This window comes from Lacerta agilis, chromosome 5, assembly GCF_009819535.1.
Source record: "Lacerta agilis isolate rLacAgi1 chromosome 5, rLacAgi1.pri, whole genome shotgun sequence".
Classification (NCBI taxonomy): Eukaryota; Metazoa; Chordata; class Lepidosauria; order Squamata; family Lacertidae; genus Lacerta; species Lacerta agilis.
In genome coordinates, this window is record NC_046316.1 from 31,578,997 (window position 1) to 31,601,859 (window position 22,863).

Genomic DNA, 22,863 nt, shown 5'->3' on the forward strand with positions numbered 1-22,863 from the left:
TTGTTTGTAAACCAGTTTCGCTCCATTACCTATGAGTGTTCAGTATGCATTTTTCAGGTTTTGTAATTTCTTGTTCTAAGAGAACAAACCATATTTAGGAATAATAGTCAGCAACTACATTGGTCAGTGGGCCAGTGTATGGAAACAAAAAAGCAAAAGGCCAAGCCCCTTCCCTTGCTCTTACCAGTGGACACTTTTTATTTTTTAATAAATTATGAACTGCTTTAATAAGTTATGAACCTGGGATGTGTGTGCAGGGAAGTAACACACACTCCCACTTTTCCCAGTTTCCCAGCCAGCCATCTTAATTTTACTAATACCGGTACCTGAATAAGCTTGAATATTGTCACAAATATGAGAAGATGTGCTCAGGAGATATTATTTTTCACCAGCTGTAGGGGAAAAAAGCAACCCTGTGAGAATTCACAGTGTGTAAGTAAATCCTCTGAAACAACAGAAGCATAGAATGGTGTATATATATATAGTAGTAAATCTATACTAATCTGTGCTAATCCTCATTATTACAAGAAGGGAGCTGTGTTGTGTTGCCAGAGGGACAGTTCTTATTTGTTCAAGATGAAATATCTCAGACCAACATATTCACTCTATTTATATATTTGTTAGCAAAAGTGACTAACAGTTTAAAATGTTTTCCAGGAAATATTGTGTACAGATTCCAGTTCTTAGAGGAAGGGAGAGAAGAGTGCTACTTTTGAAAAAAAAAGGCTCTCTGCTTATCTGTACCTACCTGGAGTTCCAGCAGTTATATAGTATTCTAACACTTTACTTCAATAATCCTTTGTGATGCTTAAAGCTTTTGCTAGATCTTCCAGCCCAGTTTTAACTCTTGTAGCCACAAACAAACAAACTAACTAACAAATCTCAATGGATTATATTCCAAATGAGTACAGAGACTCTCAACATGTTGTTGGTTCAAACTTGTTTGTGTGACATAATGGAAATTTTATCACACCGTAACTACCTTTCTGTGGATTAGCTATTCACGTTTTATGGCTGGGTTTTACATTTTCTTATCTATGTAATCAACTGCTTATAGAGTATACCATGTTCTCCTTCTATATCACTTAAAATGTATGACAGAGCAATTGCTTGTTCTGTACAAAGGGTTTATTTTAGTGCAATGAACCACAAGATGTATGCCGGTTTTACCTTCCCACTATAATGCTATTTACAGACAGAACATAGCAAAAAGTGATAAGAACTGGTTCTTGTATGCCACAACAGCAGCAAGGGTTTTGATTGCTAAGAACTGGAAAACAGAAGATCTACCAACAATTGAAGAATGGCAGATGAAAATGATGGACTATATGGAGCTTGCAGAAATGACCGGGAAGATCCGTGACCAGAGGGATGACGCGGTGGAGAAAGAATGGAGAAAATTTAAAATGTATTTAAAGGAGCATTGTAAGATTGAAGGTTAGATATATTTTGAGTATAAGATAGGCTGTAGATTAGAAATTAGTTATTTTTTGATATTAGATGATAAGGAAGGAGAAGAGATAGATCTAATTACATAGATAAGGATATAAGGTGATAGATAAGAAATATAAATGGATAAGTATTTTGTTAGAAAATAGATAAGATTAGATTAGAATTATGTATGATTGGGAAGTTACAAAAAAATATTCACAAGGGACGCAGAAGGAGGAGACAGGAGGAAGTCCCAATAAGACGTGAGGGAAATTGGAATTCATTATTAGAAATAATAAGGTGTGGTATTGATGTTTTTTTTGTTAATGTTTATTATTGTAGTTTTGATGTTTTGTTATTGTTCTTTTCTGTTATGTTTAAATTTTTTAATAAACATTATGTTTTTAAAAAAATGCTATCTACAGGGCTGGTCATCCAAGGAGGCCAGGTGAGACGACTGTCTCAGGCGGCAGGATCCACAGGGGCAGCAGATCCTGATGTAGAGCTTTCTCCCTCCACTCCCTGTTCCCAATGTAGACTTTACTCTCACATTCTTCCATGACAGAGAAAGGAGACCCTTTTGCGGTTGCTTCAGGTGCCAAAATGTCTTGGGCCGGCCCTGACTATTTACACACATGACAAGAAGAAAGAACAGATGTCATAAATTTATTTTCCAATTAAATTGCCTTTCTCCTTTCAGTAAATGAAAAATGACCACCTAAACACACCTGCAGCAGTTCTTTGGGGCCAACATGCGGAAACTCAGCCAGATGGGCAGGGTATAAATAATAAATTATTATAAATTACAGTGGTACCTCTGGTTAAGTACTTAATTTGTTCCGGAGGTCCGTTCTTAACCTGAAACTGTTCATAACCTGAAACACCACTTTAGCTAATGGGACCTCCCGTTGCCCCTGCGCCACCAGAGCATGATTTCTCTTCTTATCCTGAAGCAAAGTTCTTAACCTGAAGCGTTATTTCTGGGTTAGCAGAGTATGCAACCTGAAGCGTATGTAACCCGAGGTACCACTGTATTATTATAACATTTGAAGTTCCCACAAATCTGGACCTCCATGGCACACACAGCTACTCAGTTTTTTCATTGTCACGCTCCCAGTCTTCCCACAGCACCACTTAACAATTTAGGGCCAAGGCAGGCTGTGCATCTTGCACTGTTGGCTTTCTACTCTGATACTAGGGATTCCTGAAAAACAACAACGAATCCCTGCCTTTTCTACATTATATATAGTGGACTTGTCAGAAGATGTGGGCTCTAGTCCACAAAATCTTATGCCATAATAAAATTTGCCAGTCTTTAAGCTGCCTGCTGTTTATGTAGCAACAGGCTAACAAGAGCAGCCCCTGTGGAAATTGTCTCAAGTGTGTGAGATTCTCCTAGCACTGCTGCTTCTTTGCAGCTGAAGTGAAAGAAAATACAGGGATGCAGTTGGCTTGGAGCGGAGGCGAGGAAGGACAGAAGAATTAAGGTACCGGAAAGTGTATGGAGGAGAGGACTTTTCATGGTACTACTGCCTGAAGCTGCCATGGTGTGTTGTTTTTGTGCCTGAAAGCTGTGTGTGTTTTAAATGTGCTGGTAGCACTGCCACCTCACGCCCTGCCTGTAGTGTTGAAACACACAGTTGGAGGGCTCCTTGGGTTGTTATTCTTACTATGATCTATTGGCCCATGTCTCCACCCTACAGCTTCTTCTTTCCAGAACACATGTGAAGCATTCTTATGCCACTTTAGCAGCCATAGAGAATCCTGGGAAATGTAGTTTCCGTGGGTGCTGGGAACTGTAGTTCTCTAAGGTTAGCAGCCTTTAACAAAACGCTGATTCTCCATGACTGTTGCAAGTGTCATAAGAATGCTTTAGAGGTGTGCTGCCGATGTGGCTGGCTGTGTTGGCCTATGATAACAACTGCAGGTGACCAGAAGGAAGTGCTGTAGGCCTAAACACATCCAAGTATCCCTAATAATATCCTGCCTTTACTTGCCTGTGTGGCTCTGTCACTGCATTGCAAGCTGCTTTGGGCTGGGAAGCAGGGTTTATATAGAAAAACAAAATTGGCAGCCACTTTCCCAGCCCACAATCACCTATCATGCCCAGAGTGTCCTTTGGCATACTGTACTTTGCTTTTTTGCCCTCAGGCTTCCCTAAACCGGCGTTTAAGGCGAGGGAAAGCCCGGGGTTGTTGTTGTTGTTTTTCGTTGCACAAAGGTGAGATTGTTGGCGAGGGTTGGACCTCCCATCCGTCCAGCGCCAGCCTGCAAACCTTTAGCCAGGGAAACGCGTGGGTGAGACAGTGTCCCCTATCAGACATGTTTTTGTTAAGCGAGCGCCGCCTGAGGCGATTTAAAACAATAAAAAAACACGGGTCCTCACTGGCGGCGGGGGGGGGGGGGAAACTCACTCAGCCACGAGAGGAGAAAAGTTTTCCTGTGAATATACTCTGTGGCAGCCAGCCGGGAGAAGAGCAAGCACCGAGGGGAGGAGCCAGAGGAGGGCGCGGGGTGTGAGCCGTGGGCTGGAAAGGCGGTCCGGGGAAGTGCTACGTGTCTCCTCCTCGGCCGCTTTTATACCTACTCCCTTCCCTTCGAAGCTTCTCAGCAGCCCGCGGGAGCCAGCCGCTTGCTTGCCTTCCTGCCCGCCACTCCACCCCGTCACTGCTGCCAGGAGCCGAGGGAGCCGCGAAGCCGGCGACATGTCCGACAGCAAGAAGCAAAGGATGGTAAGTGCTGCTTCAGCAGTTCTCTCTCGCGGCGGCAGTAGTAGCAGCGGCATAGTGCCGGTGCCCTGCGGGAGGCGCCTTTTTTTTTTTTTTTTTTTTTTAGCATCTACCCCGCCACGCTGCGCTCGCGCGCTTCTTTCTCTCTCTTCACGCTGATGGGCGCTTGGCTGCAGCCCCCTTCTCCGCTGGGGCAGAGGCAGCCGCGCCAGGGCGCAGCTGCAAGATGCCATCCTGGTCCGCGCAGCAGCCCCCGGGGTCTACCACCAGCGGGGCAGGAGATGTCATCTCCCTTTGCTAGTCCTCTTTGCGCGCCGCCAGAAAGGTGATTTTTGTCAGAGAGACCCTCCAAATAAGCAGCTCGTTAGAGGAGGAGGTAGGTTGCGTTAGCATGCAGTGAGTGGCTAAGAGTTAAACCGGCACTTTGGGGCTGGGGTGGGTTGGGGTGTCTTCCAAAACCCCACGGAGAGCTGACCAAACTTTTGAATCCGCTAGGCTGGTGTGTGAGTGTGTGTGAGAGAGAGGGGACATTGAAGTCATGATGCCCGTGTCTTGGCAAATACACTGTTTTTGTTGAACAGTCATGGCTGCGTACAGACGCATGGTACCCTTAAAGCACCTTCGAAGCACATTCCTGGATGCTTTAGTTGAGATTCCTGCATTGCAGGGGGTTGGACTGGATGACCCTTGGGGTCCCTTCCAACCCTACAATTCTATGATGCTATTATTCTTTCACTCAAAGAGTTCTGGGCAGTGTAGTCTACCCCTCACGGAATTACAGTGCCCAGGACTCCTTAATAAACTGTGTGTGTGCGGTTTCAGGAGAATGGTGTGCAAGTCCTGTTATGTACAATGGAACTTCAAGGAAAACATAACCTCTCCTCTCTTGGCACCGTGCAGAGGAGATTGGACATGAACCGCAAGCAGCCACCACTATCTACTAACCCACCCTCTTTGTCATCCCAGTCCCCATAATGGTGCCGCCTATAGGGAGAGCGCAGGTGGTCAAAGTGGCAGGTGGTGGGATCTTCCCTGACCTTCAGCTGTGCTTCACCACCTGTAGAGAGAGAGTAAGAGAGTGAGCAGATTGGGCTTTGTCTTATTAGAAGCTGTTGGCCATTTCCTCTTTTTGCTCACTCACTCATTCATCCATCCGGTGGCTTCTTTGGGGCCCAGTCATTCCATTGCACAGCCTAGGGAGCAAGGATGTGCAAGCCATGAGAGGCACTAGGGTAGCCATCCTTTGCCTGATCCTTCCTGTCAAGAGAAGAACAGGCTGAGCAATTATATGGAAGCGCAGCAGCAGCTGCTCCTGCCTCTTCTCGCTCACCCTGTCTCATTGAGTGGTATGTTATGGACTGTTTATGCCAAGGATGGGGAGCCTCACACCCATGGCCCGCAAGTGACCCCAAGGTCCCCCTATCTGGCCCCTGGAACTCTCTTCAGGCCACACACCCCATAGTGGTCCTGCTTCACACCCTAAGTGCTTTTGCTTGGTTGGAATGTGTCCTGGAATTTTGATAATGCTTCTTGCTTGCCTACTGTGGCCACTGTGATTATTCAGTGACAGGGCGAAAGCACTCTGCGTATGGACAGAGGGGGAAAAGTCTCTTTCTATGCATCAAAAGCTTTGAAAATAGATTCTGGATTTGAAGCCTAAATCAGTTCAATACTTGCTTGAAAGTTCATTGCTAGATGAGCATTTTAAAGTAGCAAGTTTTTAACAAGGGATGCTTAATTAATATTGATTTATTAGCATTTCCTACACCCGTGGGAATTTATATACAAATTCTATATTGTCTGAAATATATGTTCCATTTAAAAGTGGTTTCCTTCGACATTCTTCCTGGCATTAACAGGAACATGCATGTGTGATGAATTATAGATTCAAATACTTTCTTGGCATGACTTGTGAAAGCTGCCTAAGTTGGAAGTGTCTGTTTTGTGGTGCCATAGACTGTGTTGGGGAGGGGGGGGCTGATGTATTGTGTCAAGATGCTTAGGGGGCATCACTGCATAGGGCTTTAGCTATGGTGGGAGATGTATTTGAGACATTTACCTGACAGGGTGATTTAGCTGGTTTACCTTTCCTTTCAGTACCCAGCATCATTTTCTTTGCACAGAACCCAAAGTTTAACCTATGTGGTCCCCTGCCCATCAGCATAGTAGATACGAGTCATAACAATATGTTAAACCATGCTGTATAGATGTACAACTGTTGTGTGTGTGTGTGTGTTTAAGAGGTGTGGTTATTTTATTAAGAGCATTTATAACTCTGGATTCATTTCACTGGATGCCAGGATGCGGCACAAGTTGCAGATTCCATAAAATTACATTAAAATATCAGTAATTCAAGAAAACTAAGTTATTACCTTGCGCTATTTGCAACTGCGGCAAAGAAAATCCAAGTGAGACACTTGATCCAAATGTCAGGGGTTTGTAAAGGGGACTTGTTAACTTGAGCAAGCCAAATCTAAGACTAACCCCAGGACGTTTTAAGATGTACTTTAAATTTGGTTGCGTTTTAAATGGAGTATAATTTATCCACACTTTAGGTCTGTGCTAATCAGTATTTTACTGTATTTGCAGTGACCTATGCTTACAAGCAATAAATATCATTTGTGTTGGATTTAATGATAAGATCAGCTAAAACCAGGGTACAGTTACTACAGTTGATTGCTATACCTTAACATTGAAAAGCGGAGTGGAGAAAGGGGTACTGGGGGGGGGGCAAGAGAGAGAGACCTAACAAAACCCACTAGGGAGATAGAATTATTTTGCAAAGCAAAGTTTGCAAAGTTTCCACAGTGACCACCTTAACTACTTTGTCTGCCATTTCTTCCAAGGTGCCAGTAGAGTTAAGATTGCAGGACACAACTTTTGTATCCAGAAATGTCCTCATTGAGCACAGAATGCTAGAACGTCCCTTCCTTGTAGTAATTATGGTCCAGAATGCAGTGTTTCTACAGCAGAGAGCAAGAGGGGCCCAAAGTACGGGAAGCCAGAGGTTGTTTCAGGAGAAGGAATGGTATTAGCGAGGCACACCTAGGTGGCTCAGGCAAGAAAACCACCAGCAGTGCAAACAGCAAAGAGAAAAGCCAGTGTTCTGAAATGCTTAGCAGTTACAACGTCATCCTCTATGCCCGTTAGGAGATTTGCCAGATATTGAGCATATAATCTTGTGGCTGGGCTGGTGTTATATGGTTCATTCAAGAATGTTAATAAACCAGAAACTGCTGTCAGGGCTCGGGTACAGAGATGTCTAAGTGACAAGGCTGGGGCCCAGATTATAGTGTTATATCCTGTAGCTAGGTGGTCCCGCTGTATTATTTACATTATTTCATCAGAGTTACTTGTCTGGTAGCATATAATTCTGCTTCAACTGCAATGCATTCTTAAGGAAACAGCTAAGAGATATAAGATGACAGGAGAGTAGAAACACTGTAAGATCCTCCCTCCCTCCACTATTATCATGGTTTTCTTCATATTGTGATTGCTGCAGCCAAGGAAGCTCTCTAATCTCATTTGCTTCCTTTTTAACGTTCAGCTTCATTGTTTGACAAATTGGCACTCTTGACTTGTGTTTCCTAGGCTGTTTGAAGGTTCTCCCAAAAATCTTATTGTACGCAGGACTGAAGTGACAATACAGAAGATGTAACTCTTTATTGCTCTAATTTCTTTTGGGTGAGCAGTGATGGAAAAATATTTGAAATTGTTTAGGGGCAAGGGGGAACAGCAACAACAAAGGACAGCACCAAACTGTAATGTGGCATATAGAATTGCCTGTTGTCCCTGAATGTGTTCAGAAATGTAACTGAATGAATAAATACTCTCTCTTTATACCTGCTTGAAGTTTGCTTCTTTTCTTTGTATTTTTGAATCATGTTTGTAGGACCCAGACTTACAGAAGGCCTGAATAAAGATGCCATATATGCCCAGGAAACAACATAATATTTTGATGTGCCTGGGATTTTTGCAGTCCCCAAATCAGGGTGTGTACATTTTCAGACTTCACATAACTGTTTACAAGAGAAGAGAACTATGAAGTGTGAAAGCTTGTGGCACTGTTGCCAACATAGGTTGGGTGGGTCTTATAAACCATGTTTACTTTTGTCTCTAGCTGATTGCCATCTTTCAGTATATGAAAACAAAATAAAGAAGAAAGAAGCCAATTTCTCCCTAGCTGGATGTGACACTTACATAACTTTGTTATTTTTTTTAGAACCTCATGTCCTTGGCTTAAATCTGAACTCTGCTTGTTAAGAAACAGCTCCAAATGTCAGGAATGGATGTGTAGATAAAGAGTTTCACTCATCAACATTAATCACAGCCAATTAGGCACATTGCATCTCACAACAGTTTAGATGCTTAACATTGTCACAAGAGAAGTGCATAGGAAATGTAGTCAGACAATTGCTTCCTTACATTCTGGGTGCATTTACCAGGTACCGGGGGGGGGGGGTACTGTTCTCCTGTTCCCAGCATTACTAATATGGATTGGATTCTCTATAGTTCAGAGAATGTAGATTAGTTAGCTCTCATCATTGTTTATGTACTAATCTGCAGCGGTACCTATTTATCTAGCTGCAATGGCATGCTTTCAAACTGCTAGGTTGGCAGAAGCAGGGACAGAGCAAGTGTCCCATCTATTGTCTACAGACTGGCAGTGGCTCTCCAGGATTTCAGGTAGGGGGCATTCCCAGCCCTACCTAGAGATGCTGGAGGCTGAACCTGGGACATTCTGCAGATGCTCTACCACTGAGCTGTGGCTCTTCTCCTTGAATGCAGACAATACATTAGTAATATGCAAATCATTTAAATCAATTTGTTGAAATCCAGGAAATTGGTCACTTAAACACTGTTAACTAGTTCATAATCTTATTTTTCAAAATCGTGTTTCATTTTGGATTAATGTTCTACGTAAGAGTCACCAGGATGGATGAGACTATTACTCTGCCCTCTAGAAATCCCTTAGATGAATGTTAAATAACAGCTCTGTAATACATATAAGCGAAATAATCTTGTAGGACATGAGTGGATAAGCTGTCAACCTTATGGACTTGCTGCCATAATAAATGTTAACTTGATAACCTTGTTGGCAGCCTGGAAGTTAAAGGACAATACACTTGGTGAGTGAATGATTTTCTCACATTGGGAGCAGAGTCTGAACTGAAGTTGTACTGGCAAGGCAGACTGAATCAAGTTCATAAATCTGTCAGTGTACACTTCAGGACTGTTAGCTAATAAACCTTGGGTTTAAAACTTGTTTAAAATTTTCAATACATAGGCCAATGAAGGAATTGACCTAGAAGTAAGAATTGCATTCTGCTTTGCTATTCCTTTTTAAAAAGCAAAATCCCCAAACCTGAAATTTAACTTACATTTAATCTGCTTCTAGCTATTCAGCTTGCTGCATAGTAGACTGATTGATTCCAATGGATCTTATTTTAAAGCAAACAAGTTGTAGATTGAGACCCAGGACTGCTGTCCTCAAATGACATGCTCTAGATAACTCAATTATTTTAAGAGTTGTGCTATCCCTGTTTTAAATCAAAACGTTGAGAACCATAAGGTATGGTTTGCTACTCATCTGGGATTACTCCGAGAGAGAAATGTGAATTTGTGCTTTGGTGCTCTTTTTGAGCTGGGGAAATACTACAGAATGCAGAAATGGTGAGCAGCTAGGCAGGGGAAGAAATGACTTGTGGGAACTGGGTGGGTTTTCAACAGTATTTGAAAGGCTGCTTCGGACAGCAATGCATTATTATTATTATTATTACTGATAATTGACACATAATCACATAAACCCACTTTACCAAATTTTAGGAGAGTGGATGCATGCTCAGACAACAATGAAATCAACAGAGTGTGCATAAAATGATGGTTTATAGTAATATTTATGTCCTTTTTGGCAGCAATACCATGTTGCATTGCTTTTGTTGTTCTTCCACATTAATTGTGCTGTTTCCTAGTCACTAGTCATTAGGGGAGTTCTTTGGCTGGAAATAAATCATTAGAGAGAGAGATCCTCATGGGACTTGTCATAGTCCAAAGGATGTAAAATCTGGTTAGCTTATGCTGCATGCTCAGTTGTTTGTGTCCTGTGCCAAGATGTGTTAGAAAACTGCATGGTGTAATCATGGCAAGGTCGTTGTAGATCAGGTTAATGTATGAATGTGACTCTTTCATTGTAATACCACAATCTTTCTTCTAACTGATAGAAGCCCGTTTGGAATCCAGAGATCTGCCGTGATTAATCTTCATTACTATTTTGTACCTTATTTTGCACATGACACTTTATATACGCTAAAACAGCTCAAATATGGCCAGATGGAACTGTTTCCTTGGCATTATAGAATGAGATGATGAGATGTGCCCAAAATTCCAAATAGCAGAATTGTTGTGCTTCAAATAATGTGCTTAAAAACTATTCTGTACGGATAGTTACTGTTACTGCCTTTCTAACTAGGTCTTGAAAGTATCACCGCACAAAGACACATTAGTTATTTCTGGAATATGAGGGACCTTAAAAGAGAATTATAGTCAGTTTTCAAAAGTTTCCAAGCCTGGTCAACTGGACAGAATTCTTGGTCTCCACAAGTTACCGGAGGAGTAGCTAATTACATGTTTGAATGATCATCAAAAGTATTTGGCTTTTGTACAGCAGGCCTATGAGTAGACATGACTGGCGTTTTGAAGTCACCACCCACTCTATTCCCTTGGCAAAAAAAGAGAGGCAAGTTAGAGACTAGATGGTAGTTGTTCATTACCAAAGGTTCTAAATTTGGCTGTTTAAGGAGCGGTCTCACTGTCACCTCCTTGAGGTAGAGAGAAACCATTCTCTCTCTCAAAGTCTCCCAAATCTCAAAAGCAATGAAGTGCAAGGGTCAAGCAAGGAAACCGTAGGTCTCAAAACCCCAAGCAGATTGTCCAGATCTTCAGGCAAAACAAGCTAAAAATCATCTGTCTTACAAGCGGCAGATAGTATCCTGGTGCTATCCACCTCTGAAATTGGAGGGAATTCAACAGCTTTTCTTTCAATCTAGTAGATCTTGATTTCAGGTACACGTGCAGGGCCTCTGAGGCTTCTCTCAAGGCCCAGGCAGATTCATAGGAGTACAGGCAGTCCTCAGAGAACCTGGTCCCTTTAAAAATCCATACCAGCACTGTAACTTTGAACAAAAAATGAATGGGCATCCAATGCAGCTGGTATATTGTAGGTGTAGCTGTGAGAAACTTGGTCGTAAAGGTTTTTTTTCCAGTTCTCCTGTGATCCCCATTTGTGTGTTAGAGGTGTAAACATGGTGATGCTGTGGAAATTAAAGTTTATGACTTGGTTGCCATGTGAAAACTTTAATCTGGTTCCAGATTATACAAAGCAGATTTACCCAGTGGAGAACACTGCCTCTATCTTCATGTTAATAGGTTGATGGAGGGCTCAGGTGCTTAATGAAAACATTTCACCCACATATGTCACTAAGTATAGAATGCCAGTGTAATGTTACGGAAGAAGATGGGATCTGCTTTCATCACTGCTGATGAGGTGGTTTTGAAGGATAGTGCTCTCATCTTTGCAAACTTAAAGGCTCGCAGCGGCAATGCTGAGAGTGGTCAAGTTAGAATTCATGCCTTTGCTTGCCAACTGTCCAAGAGTCATGGCAGGTGTCAGAAAATAAATGGATCAACATACTACACACAGAAAGAGACAGACAAAATTATAGCTATCCATTAACAATGGAGTTGCAAACACAACTCACTAGATACAAAGTGCACGAAACCAAGGCCGCTCAGAAAACGCAAATCAAGTAAGATACATTGAGTACATCTGCACCAATAAAAAGATACTAGACAGGAAGAGAAACAAGCTGTTACAACTGATCCACAAATAACAGTTCAGTAGTCCAGCTGCTATCAGTTGCATGGCTCCACGGGAGGGAGGATCAGCAAGCTAGCCTATTTCATTTAAAACTTTGGTCATGAATGTAAACAGTTCTTGAAATGCATTCTCATGTATATATTCAGGGAAGACAGTTTCATTTCCCAAACCATTAAGAACTCAGACGACTGGTGATCTAGGGCTGCAGAAAGATTATGCAACACAAGTTAATGTTTTCTTTTCTAGTTTATTTTTGGCAAAAGAAAGGCATTTTGTTGGATTCAATGAGCAACTGTAGAGCCAAGTAACACCTGTTTGTTTTAACAGAAGTTTTCTGCCATTCTCCCCACCATCAACTCTCTTGTGCTTTATTTCTTGGCCATACGTCTGGGGTTTTCTGAGATCTTCTAACCAGTTTTGGACATTATAATACTGTAGAATAACTGTATGTCTGCAACCCTTTCGAAAAGTTATAGCTACAAACAGCAACAAGCAAACAAGGAAGCCATCTCTTTACATTCCACCTTACTGGCTGCTTTAAGACTGTAATGTGAAGTTTAAAGGTTATCATTCAAAGGGAAGTGACTTTTTAATAGTTAAGAATAGACCACATGCAGTAAGAGCTTAAACTGGTGTGTGTCAGAACATCCTAATGTCTCGTTTGCACCAATACATTGATGCAAATATTTAGACCTCATGTTAGCATAACTTTGAATCCCTATATGAGTAAGGCAGGACTATGGCAAATATAATTTCTTTTGTTTGTTTATGCACATGGCTTCTCCCAAAAAAATAATGGGAAATGCAGTTTATTCCTTGCAGAGCTACAATCCCAAGTACCCTGAGCAAACTACAGGTCTCAGGATTCTTTGGGGGAAGCTATGTGCATTGGATATTTGCTGTGAATGTGACCTGTGTCCCACACCTTGCTTCTCATTACTTTCTGGTAATCTGATTTGCCTTGGGGCAAGTCTCTTCCTTGTTCCTTAACAGTGGTAAAATACTAACTTGGGTTCCTCTCTCAATCAGAATCTGAAAGCCAGAGTTTAACACCTGAAATATTTCTAGACTGAGGTCAAAGAGACTGCAATTCTACAATGGCTTATCAAAGAACATTTTATGGATAAGAGCAATTACTTTAAACAAGCACAATGTTCTTGTATTATTGCAGAAATTAAGTACATTGCATTAGCTGGACATCTTGAGCTGAAACCATAATGTTAAAAAAAGGGAGATTTATAATGTGTCGTGAATGGTATGAATATTTAGATAAGGTTGCACAAAATGTTATAAGGTTGGCCAGTAACTACATTATAAATTTGCTCTGCACATTTCAAGAAATCACAGATACTAAAAATAATAATAATAGTGAAATGTTAACATCCAACACTGCAATAAACTGATTTTACTGCAATTGTACATGATGGATTTTTTCCCCTTGACATTTTTTCCTCAAGTGTGTTTACTTCCAAGTTGTGATATATAATGCCATTATGTTACACAGTATTGGTGAAATACAGCTGGTTTATTTCTAGTTAGTAGAGATTTTGTAACCTTGTAAAGCAAAATAAACATTGTCTAAAATATATGACACTCCATTTTGCTTTAGAATTTTGTTTCAGTATATCTTTCAGGTCCAGTATGCATCTCAATATGGAAAGCAGAATTTTTAATTTATTTATTCAGCACTTTAATGTGTAAAATACTTGCCTTAGGTTGACTTTAACACTATCTGCTTTGTTCAGCAGCACTGGGTTGTCAAGTTTGATTATGCACACACAAAAAGAGAGTCAGCTGCTATAGAGGCATTTAGGAGACTGATATTAATATTAACCTTTCAGCTAAAAAGTTTTATTTCCTCCAATCCTTTTTTATTTGCTCTAGCCACCTGGACCCTCACAGCACCAGTCTGGCCTCAGGCACTTCCTTTCTCTCCTTCCTTAGATGATCAGCCCTGTTAACTGATCTGTCGTCAAGCACAGTAACAGGAGTGCAGGTTAGCTTTGGGGACAAGGATTCCTTATTGCGAACCTCCCTGAGATCTATGGTTAGAGGGCAGTATACAAATTTAATAAATGAATAAATAAAAATTCTTGAGCTGGAGGCCATTATGTTTTTAGCAGAAAAATGGAGAAGAATAAAATTTCCCCAACCTTATAAGGAGCTATGTTTTGGTTCATCAGAATTGTTTTGAAGCTTGCATTAACTTGAGAACAACTTTGCTGCCACATAAACCCGGACAACACCATTACTGACCCCAACAACATCAAACATACCATCTCAGGACCAGGGGCGTACCCAGGATCAAAACTAGGGGGGGGGGGCAAGCCATGGTCATTCAGGTTGTGACATTTCAGCACGGAAAGGCGAAAGAAACCAAAATTTTAGGAAAATTATATATAATTATAGCAGTGCTTTATTACGGTAGTTATTACAATTATTTGCTTGAATTTTATTTTTATTTTTATTCTAGTTACATGTCTTATACCAGGGGTGGCCAACTCCCAAGAGACTGTGATCTACTTTCAGCAGTGACCTACCCCCGTTTTTTGGGGTTCAGCTCAAAGTTGTTGGCCTTTTGGGGGGATGAGGAATGCTCCGTTTTTTAGGGGTTCGGTTCGTTTTTAGATTACCGACCACATTATGTAAACAGCAAACAAAAACAGATTCAAAAAACAGAAAAACTTTACCCCCCAAACAGAAAGCCCCAAATGGCTGAAAAACAATTAACAGATGGTTGTATTATGATCTATGATGATGAAGATTATATTGTTTATATTGAACCGGTGCAGTAGTAACAAAGGTAATGTTCTTTTATGGTTCCCCCTTGGACAGAAGGGACTTGAGTTGAGTCCCAGGTTCATTTAAGGTAGTGAAGAAGAGAGGGGAATGGCCATAATGGAGCATGTGATTTGCATGCAAAAGGTTGTGGGTTTAGTCCTCCACATCTTTGGGTCTGGCTGGGAAAGATGCCTGATGGAGCAGTGTAGAATATGGAGTGACAGTTGGATTTGGTGCAAGGCAGCTGCTTAAGGTATGTTGTGTGCTCTGAAATAGTACCTAAGCATTTTCTACTTTCACATATATGCCAAGTCTAGAAAGCCCACAGACTATGTTGTGCTACAACTTTGATGTAGTGACTTTAAACAAGAACTTTCTTTAAACCTGCTCTTCCATTGCTACAGTATATAGTACATGGGCTTGGAGCTCATTATTATTTGTGGAAAGTTGGTTATGGTCAACTTAAACCCATTGATTTCAGTGGGAACTAAATATAATGAACTTGCTCAGGATTCAACTTTGGTTGTTCTCCAGAGTTATGGATCCTTCCATAACGATTTGGATATGTTTATTGTTTGCCTATGTTGTGTAAATTTCATGTTGCTTGCCATAGGCAACCCATCCTTACTCTGAATACAAAGCTCCTTTCCCCCTGCTGTTGTAGATGCTTAGGCAGGATTTTGAATGTGAACTTAAGCTAGGATAAGGTAGTCTAGGGTTAAATTTCTGCTTTGCCTGAGGAATATGGCTGGCAATGGCATTTGGAAAGGCAGGGCAGTTGTTCAGAGCCTATGGTTGTTTGAAGGGCTCATCAAGCTGAACCATAGATATGGTGTAATTATCCACCCTCTTCAGTTCCTGTGCTCAGAAGATCAGGAAGAAGTGAATTGAGAAGTGTGCAGGTGATAAACTCTTTCCTTGAGGGATGGAGAAATAGCCACTGTTTCTTGTCTAGGGCTTCACACACAAAAAGGGATGGTGGTCAGCAAGCTGTTGTGAAACCAGGAGCTTGGCTATTGCGTGATCTTTGCATGTGTTTTAAAGGAAATGACAATGGAAGAAAAGTGTGTCTAATATAATATAAAAAGACTAATACTCAGGCACTGACTGATCTTGGAAGGAACAGAACATTCAAGTGCATTTCCCATTTTTCATTCATGTGCATTGGCCCTTTTGATTGTTTTGTAGAAACATTCACTTTGCTTTGGGGGAAATAGGATTGGAAATCAGTTGATCTAGTTTTTCACTAGATTGTGGAACTAATGCTAAGTGGAACCCTTCAATTTGCTGGACCAATGAACAGACAGGATTGGCTAGCTTCCATTTCAACTCGAGTTCATTTATTCAAAATCAGTGTTTAGACTAACTTTGGTGGCAGTTCTCAAAACAGCCACAGTGAAAAAAAGCAACTTCAACATTGCAGTTGGATTTTTATTTTTGCAATTCTCTTTAATATATGCATGAACCTCATGTATAACTTAACTTTTGGTGTTCTGTCTTGTTTCTTTGCTGTATCATTGTCCACTACCTTAAATGTTTTCACTGGTCTCTCAGGCTATCAGGGCCACTCTGGATGTATTGTCCAGCTCATGGGTAATAACTCCCAGGCGTCTGGCAAAACTTTACTTTTCAAGTCTTCTACACAAATTTCATCAGTTTACAGAAATGACTCAAAATAATCAATTCATTTCAGCATGGAGAGAAAAATAGTGTGACATACAGTACTGGTATATGTATTGTGTGTTTACAATGCAGCAGGATGGTGTGTTAACTTCTACAAACCTTTAAAGTTTGTTGGGCAAGTTTTACTTGTGGGCTTTAAAATCTTATTTATGTGCAGTTGCCCTTCCTGTGTTGGAAAACGGGCATTGCACACATTCCCATTTACCCAAGGGCACACATATTCGCATTTCACTAGGACTGGAACTATACTGCTGCTGTGATGAATACTCAGTCGGGGAGGGGATGGAAAAACCATACAGCTAGAAAGTACAAAAATGGCATAAAAATGACAAGCATTTTCCCCAGCATCCCTAGAAACGCTGCCAATGGACCAGTCAAGAACTGTGCCAGCAATGACACCCAATGCTGCTCACACATGGAGAGAGCCAACACAATGTGATAAGGACATACCCCCAGCCCACATCCCTGAACCACCATATACACAACATGCAACATGATCCTGCAGTGCCCCAGTTTTATCAACCCTACAGACTCAGCCCGCAACAAGTCTGCTGCTGCCAAACCCCAGACATCCCTTCAGACAGTGGTCTGAAGCCTCCTTATGCTCCTTCCAAGCACTGCTTTATGAGCCCAACATACAAAAGGGACGAAGGACAGCCTGTACAATGCAGCACCCATGATGCTCCCCCTGGGCAGGACACCTGCAGACAGTACACACAGTCCTGCCTGGCACCCCCAGTTGTTGGGAGTGGAGTAGAATTTGGTATGGCGTATTTCATAGAATCATAGAGTTGGAAGAGACCACAAGGGCCATCCAGTCCAACCCCCTGCCAAGCAGGAAACACCGTCAAAGCATTCCTGACAGATGGCTGTCAAGACTCTGCTTAAAGACCTTCAAAGAAGGAGACTCCACCACACTCTTTGGTAGCAAATTCCACTGCCAAACAGCTCTCACTGTCAGGAAGTTCTTCCTAATGTTTAGGTGGAATCTTCTTTCTTGTAGTTTGAATCCATTGCTCTGTGTCCGCTTCTCTGGAGCAGCAGAAAACAACCTTTCTCCCTCCTCTATATGACATCCTTTTATATATTTGAACATGGCTATCATATCACCCCTTAACCTTCTCTTCTCCAGGCTAAACATACCTAGCTCCCTAAGCCGTTCCTCATAAGGCATTGTTTCCAGGCCTTTGACCATTTTGGTTGCCCTCTTCTGGACACGTTCCAGCTTGTCAGTATCCTTCTTGAACTGTGGTGCCCAGAACTGGACACAGTATTCCAGGTGATTTGTATCTGGAGTCTCGAGCTGAGGTGCTTTAGAGCTGTAGGCAGAGAAGTGTAGCAGTGAGCTCAAGTTCTCAGGTGTGCTCTGAAGAGAGACTGTTTTGTGCAAAGGTATCCCTTTTTTGTGCAAAGTGTCCTTTATCTGGGTTTCCATCACCAGAGTAGTTCTGCTGTGCAAGGGTCTAATTGTGCGGAAGATGGGGCCAGAGAGATACAGCTCCATGCCACATGCCATAATATCAGAGGAGTGGTCTCATCATTGTGGGGCTTGCATACTGGTTGTAATGTGTTTTCACAGGGTGCATGTGGAGTTACACTATAATCTAGGCTCTGCCATGGTGACGTGAGCAGATCTGTTGACAGAGTACTGCTTTGTTTTTGGTTTTTCTTAAAAAAAAACCCTCCTGTTGACTTTAGGGGGGGGGGAGGATTTCTTGCACCAGGGTTGGGCTTGGTATAAAGTTGTGCCATCCATGCTGTTGTGTCCATTGATTTAAAGGGCACAGGGGTTTGTTGCCATTATGCTCTTCCCAAGATGGCCCCATTCTGCCATCTTGCCAGAGTGCCTCTCCCAATGCACCTCACCTGTGCCAACATGGTGCCTACAACTCCCATAATCCTTGGCCATTGGCCACGTTGGCAGGATTGATGGGAGTTGTAGTCCCACCACAACATAAGGAGGGCACCGTATTAGTCAGCCCTGCTGCACCCTTTTAGCTTGCGGAACTTCAGAACAAATTTGCTCTCCACCTCAAAGGATTAATGATCTCTTGAAAAATCTCCACTTGTAAAGTGACGATTTACAGTTGAAAGATTATTGCTTCTTTCATTTCGCTATAATTTACCATGGCGATAAATTACTTCCTTAATTTATTAATAATAGAAGGGGGAAAGGTTGTTACTATGCAAAGTGAGTTATAAATTTGTTAATGAAACTGCTGACTCATCGCTGCAGGAGGACAAAACAGTGTGGATTTGTTTAGACTATGTGATTGAAATGCATTGTTTTTCTCTGTTTTTGGAAGACTATCCATAAGGTTTGACACACTTCGTAACAAATTTTGAAACTGCCACTTTCTCCTTGTCATACTTTAGCATTGATTTAGCCGAGTCAATCAAACCGATATGAAATATCCACTTTGTCACAGTTTTACGATTCCTTTCTTTCCCCTCAATGGGTGGCATATTCCTGATGGGTCCCTGAAGTATGGAGAATTACTTGTTTAGTGAACAGAAACACAGTGACATATATAAATACAGTGGTACCTCAGAGGTCGAATGGAATCCGTTCTGGAAGTCTGTTTGACTTCCCAAACGTTCGGAAACGTGGAATGTCAGATGTTCGGGTTCCAAAGAATGTTTGCAAACTGGAACACTCACTTCCGGGTTTGCAGCGTTCGGGAGCCAAAACGCTCGACTCGCAAGGCGTTTGACTTCCGAGTTATGACTGTACTAGACATTAACCCCGTTAAATTAACGGGCGCTAGAACATATGTGGTCAAACTGTTGCCCTAGCAACATCGGGGACATGCGCAGAGCTGACTGAGCGGCTCTCGCTTATCTCGTTTGTTTTCCTAACAACCGAGCAGCTCTTGCTTGACATCGCTCGCCCGCTGCCACTTGTAACGGCCGCTGCCGCTTAGAAGTAAGTCCACGCGAGCGCGCACCCGCAGCGTGCCCGCGCACACCCGCCGCTTCAACAGTTTCGCCTGGCCGCCCGAAGTCTCTGCGCTCCAAGTCCCAACGGCTGTCCGTGGGGCACATGCGCAGTAGCGCAATCCCACGGACACAGGGACTGGATGCAGGGACACTTGCACTTTATTATTGTAGATATTCTTAATTGGTTCTGATTATGCCTCATTGTAACAGCACTTGCAGTTCCATGGACCGAAAGATCTAGGTGTATTAAAATGAACTTTATGTGCTGCATTTCATGTTGAATGATACATGAAAGCTTGATTTCTTAACAGCTAGAGTATTGTTGGGCTAGCAGCTGAGGAGGAAAATTTTTGTCAGTTCAGAGACCTTGGCATTTCAGTCTGTCTGTCTCCAAGCTGAATGGCTGCTTGTTTGAGGTAACTAGGTTGTCTTTGTGTATATCCTTGGGGGGGGGGGGAACCTTCTGTGTTACATATCCCGGTAGAGGCGAAAGACTGGGGTACTAGTGCCAAAATTAACAGGAACAAAGTGCTAAGATTGTACCAGTGGGCAAAAGTGGTTTCCCTCAAGTTTGCTCAAAGAGCACTGAATGAAAAATGAGATTCTGAAAGAGCAATTACTCTGGCACTGGTGGGTAACTATAGCTGAGGCCATGGAATCAATGAGTATTTATGTAGGAGATTCTGTACTTCCACGTCAGGCTGCTGCTTTTTAGGCTATAAGGAAGCCTTTTTGGTTTCCCTCCTCGTACCCCACCCTCTCTAGTTACCCACCCCCCTACTAAGGGAAATTAAGGGGAAATTAAGGGAGATATAAGATATATGTTTTGTGCTTTGTTAATGTTTAGTTAATCTATGTACTTATGCTATGTATCTTTGCTATTTTCATGTATTTTTGTAATCCTTTTATTATTATTATTATTATTATTATTATTATTATTATTATTATTATTTTTCTTTGTAAACTTTGAACTTAAATAAAGTCTATTTTATTATTTTTTTTAAAAAGGAAGCCTTTTTGGCACCGGAGACACTGAGTACTAAGGCTGGACTCAGGAATACCCTGCTCAATTATGCACTACACAGGAGTGAATGAGGACAGCGTGTACACGAATTGTAGAGTTTCTAAAGGAACATCTTGTTCAGGGGCCTGCCTATTCTGAGAGAGGATGCCCTGCTATCTAAAGTATTCCCTGAATTTGTATTTCCACCATTTCCCTGAAAAACCCCCAAAGGTACAAGGTGTACAACTGTTAGTGACTTGCTACTGTAATGAGCTGCTCTGTTTTAAACTTTTTTCTTTAAAGTTTAACTTCAACCTTGAATCCCTGACTGTCAGCTAGTTTTCTTGGAAGACCACTTTAAGAACTGAATGAGGCGTTATAGCCCATCTCCTCAGCTCCATTGGCTTCCTAAGTGGGCCTGCTGGCAAGTTCAGTTCCCACACTTATTTCACATTATTTTGGGGCCTACATTGGCACTTGAGGGAGCAAGTTTTGCCTCATAGCAGAGCAGATTTGGCCCAGGAGTCTCCAGTTGCTGACTCTTAATTCTGTTCAGCTCCATCTAGGATAAAGTCATTGTTTTCGTCACATTCCTTGGGGACGCAGGTAAACAGTTTCCTTTCTGCTGTTCTTTTTAAAAATGTATGCTCTCTCTCTCTCTGTTGCAGGGAGTGTTCATGCCTGCTGTCCTTGCCCCCTTCCAAAGGCTGATTACCTGTGGTTTTTCCAAATATCTTTCAATCAGGGCAAAACTAGGCTTTATTTCACCCAGGTCAAAGACCCAGTTTGTCACCTCCCATGTGCATTTGCACACACACACACACAGAGAGAGAGAGAGAGAGAGGCTGGGAGCTTCAATGTGCCCTTTTGGAGGCTTCACCCTGGGTAAAAAAAACCCCACTAGTGCCACACACACCAGCTATGGCGAAAAACCAAAAGATGCCATCAGGAAGTTATGGGGCCTATTCTGAGTTATGGGACAAAGCACTAAGACTGCCCCAAACCCTTGCAGCTGCAAACAGGATTGACAGCAGGGACACATTTAACCCCCCTCAATGCCATCAGCAGCACAAATCATCATGAATGCGCAGTAAGGGGGAGGTCTAGATTGGTTCTGAACCTGCACTCTGTCTTTGTTGCTGGTGCTATGTAAGTAATACAAGCAAGTTTTGACGGGAAGCAGGTATTCCCTTTGCCTCTTAATAACAGTCTTGCTGGTTTCAGCTACCTTTGCTCCACCTTGGTCCTTCTGCAGATGCTCTCAGGCTCTAATTCTGTCCCAGCCCAGCACCAACACTGGCTAGGTTGGGAGTGTGAATGCTGAAAGTGACAAAGAACAGAAACTGTATGTTATTATTACTTTGGAAGAAATCTCTGTATCACTGTAGGATGCTGGTGGGACACGGGTTACACTGTGGTCTAAACCACTGAGCCTGCTAATCAGAAGGTCGACGGTTCGGATTCCCATGACAGAGTGAGCTCCCGTTGCTTGGTGCCAGCTCCTGCCAACCCAGCAGTTCAAAAGCACACCAGTGCAAGTAAATAAATAGGTACTGCTGTGGCAGGAAAGTAAACGACATTCTGTGCACTCTGGTTTCTGTCACAGTGTTCCGTTATGTCAGAAGTGGTTTAGTCATGCTGACCACATCACCTGGAAAGCTGTCTGTGGACAAACGCTGGCTCCCTCAGCCTGAAAGCAAGATGAGCACCATAATCCCATAGTCGCTTTTGACTGTACTTAACCGTCCAGGGGTCTTTTACCTTTACCTAGGATGCCATAGTAGATACGAGCATGTTGCATGTTAATTTGGAGTTGTTGTTTTTTTGTCACTGAAACAGGATTTTCAAAAAATCAGCATTCCCAACCCCATTTGCCTTGCACAGCGTTATAGTTTGAAGGCTAGGAAGTGGGTGAATAGTTGGTAGTCTGCAGTCTGCATGCTCCTTCATACTTTCTAGATTGGTTGTTTCATCTGGGATACAGATGTGTTGTGAAAAACCAACACGGTCTCTCTCTCTTTGAAGACTTGGGACTTCAACGGCATTGTAAATATACATGTTTCTCTGGAATATATTTGCATTAGATTGATAAGGTCTATGAATGATAGTGATTTCTTTTAGATCAGAAAGATAGATTTCAGTTATATGTACTGGTAAAGGCAGCTTTATGCGTTTGTCAATTTTTAATAAACATTTCTCAGCCAACAGAGCAGATATATTCTGCTTACAACTTGTAGCACAAAAACATAGCAACATTATGTTTATATTATGGAGTTGCAATCTTCTTCTAGGAATCATTCTCAAAAGTCTGATATATGTACAGAGAGTTTTGATGATGACGTTTTTGACTATACTGTAGTTGTTTCTGTTTATGTTTCTGAATGATTGTGGATTAACGCGGTATGTCCTGTCCTTGTATA

The 22,863-nt window shown here is 42.1% G+C and overlaps 1 protein-coding gene across 2 annotated transcripts in view; it reads left to right on the forward strand.

Moving 5' to 3' along the window:
* Positions 1–4,040: 4,040 nt before the first annotated feature.
* Positions 4,041–22,863, forward strand: part of PAPSS2 (3'-phosphoadenosine 5'-phosphosulfate synthase 2) — a 38,666-nt gene continuing 19,843 nt past the window's right edge. The window contains exon 1 of one of the 2 annotated variants that reach the window (XM_033149181.1): positions 4,041–4,163. In XM_033149181.1, the coding sequence (XP_033005072.1) occupies positions 4,137–4,163 (27 nt within the window). In that variant the 5' untranslated portion in view covers positions 4,041–4,136. The remainder of the gene's footprint in view (positions 4,164–22,863) is intronic. The other variant, XM_033149183.1, reaches the window with a different exon arrangement.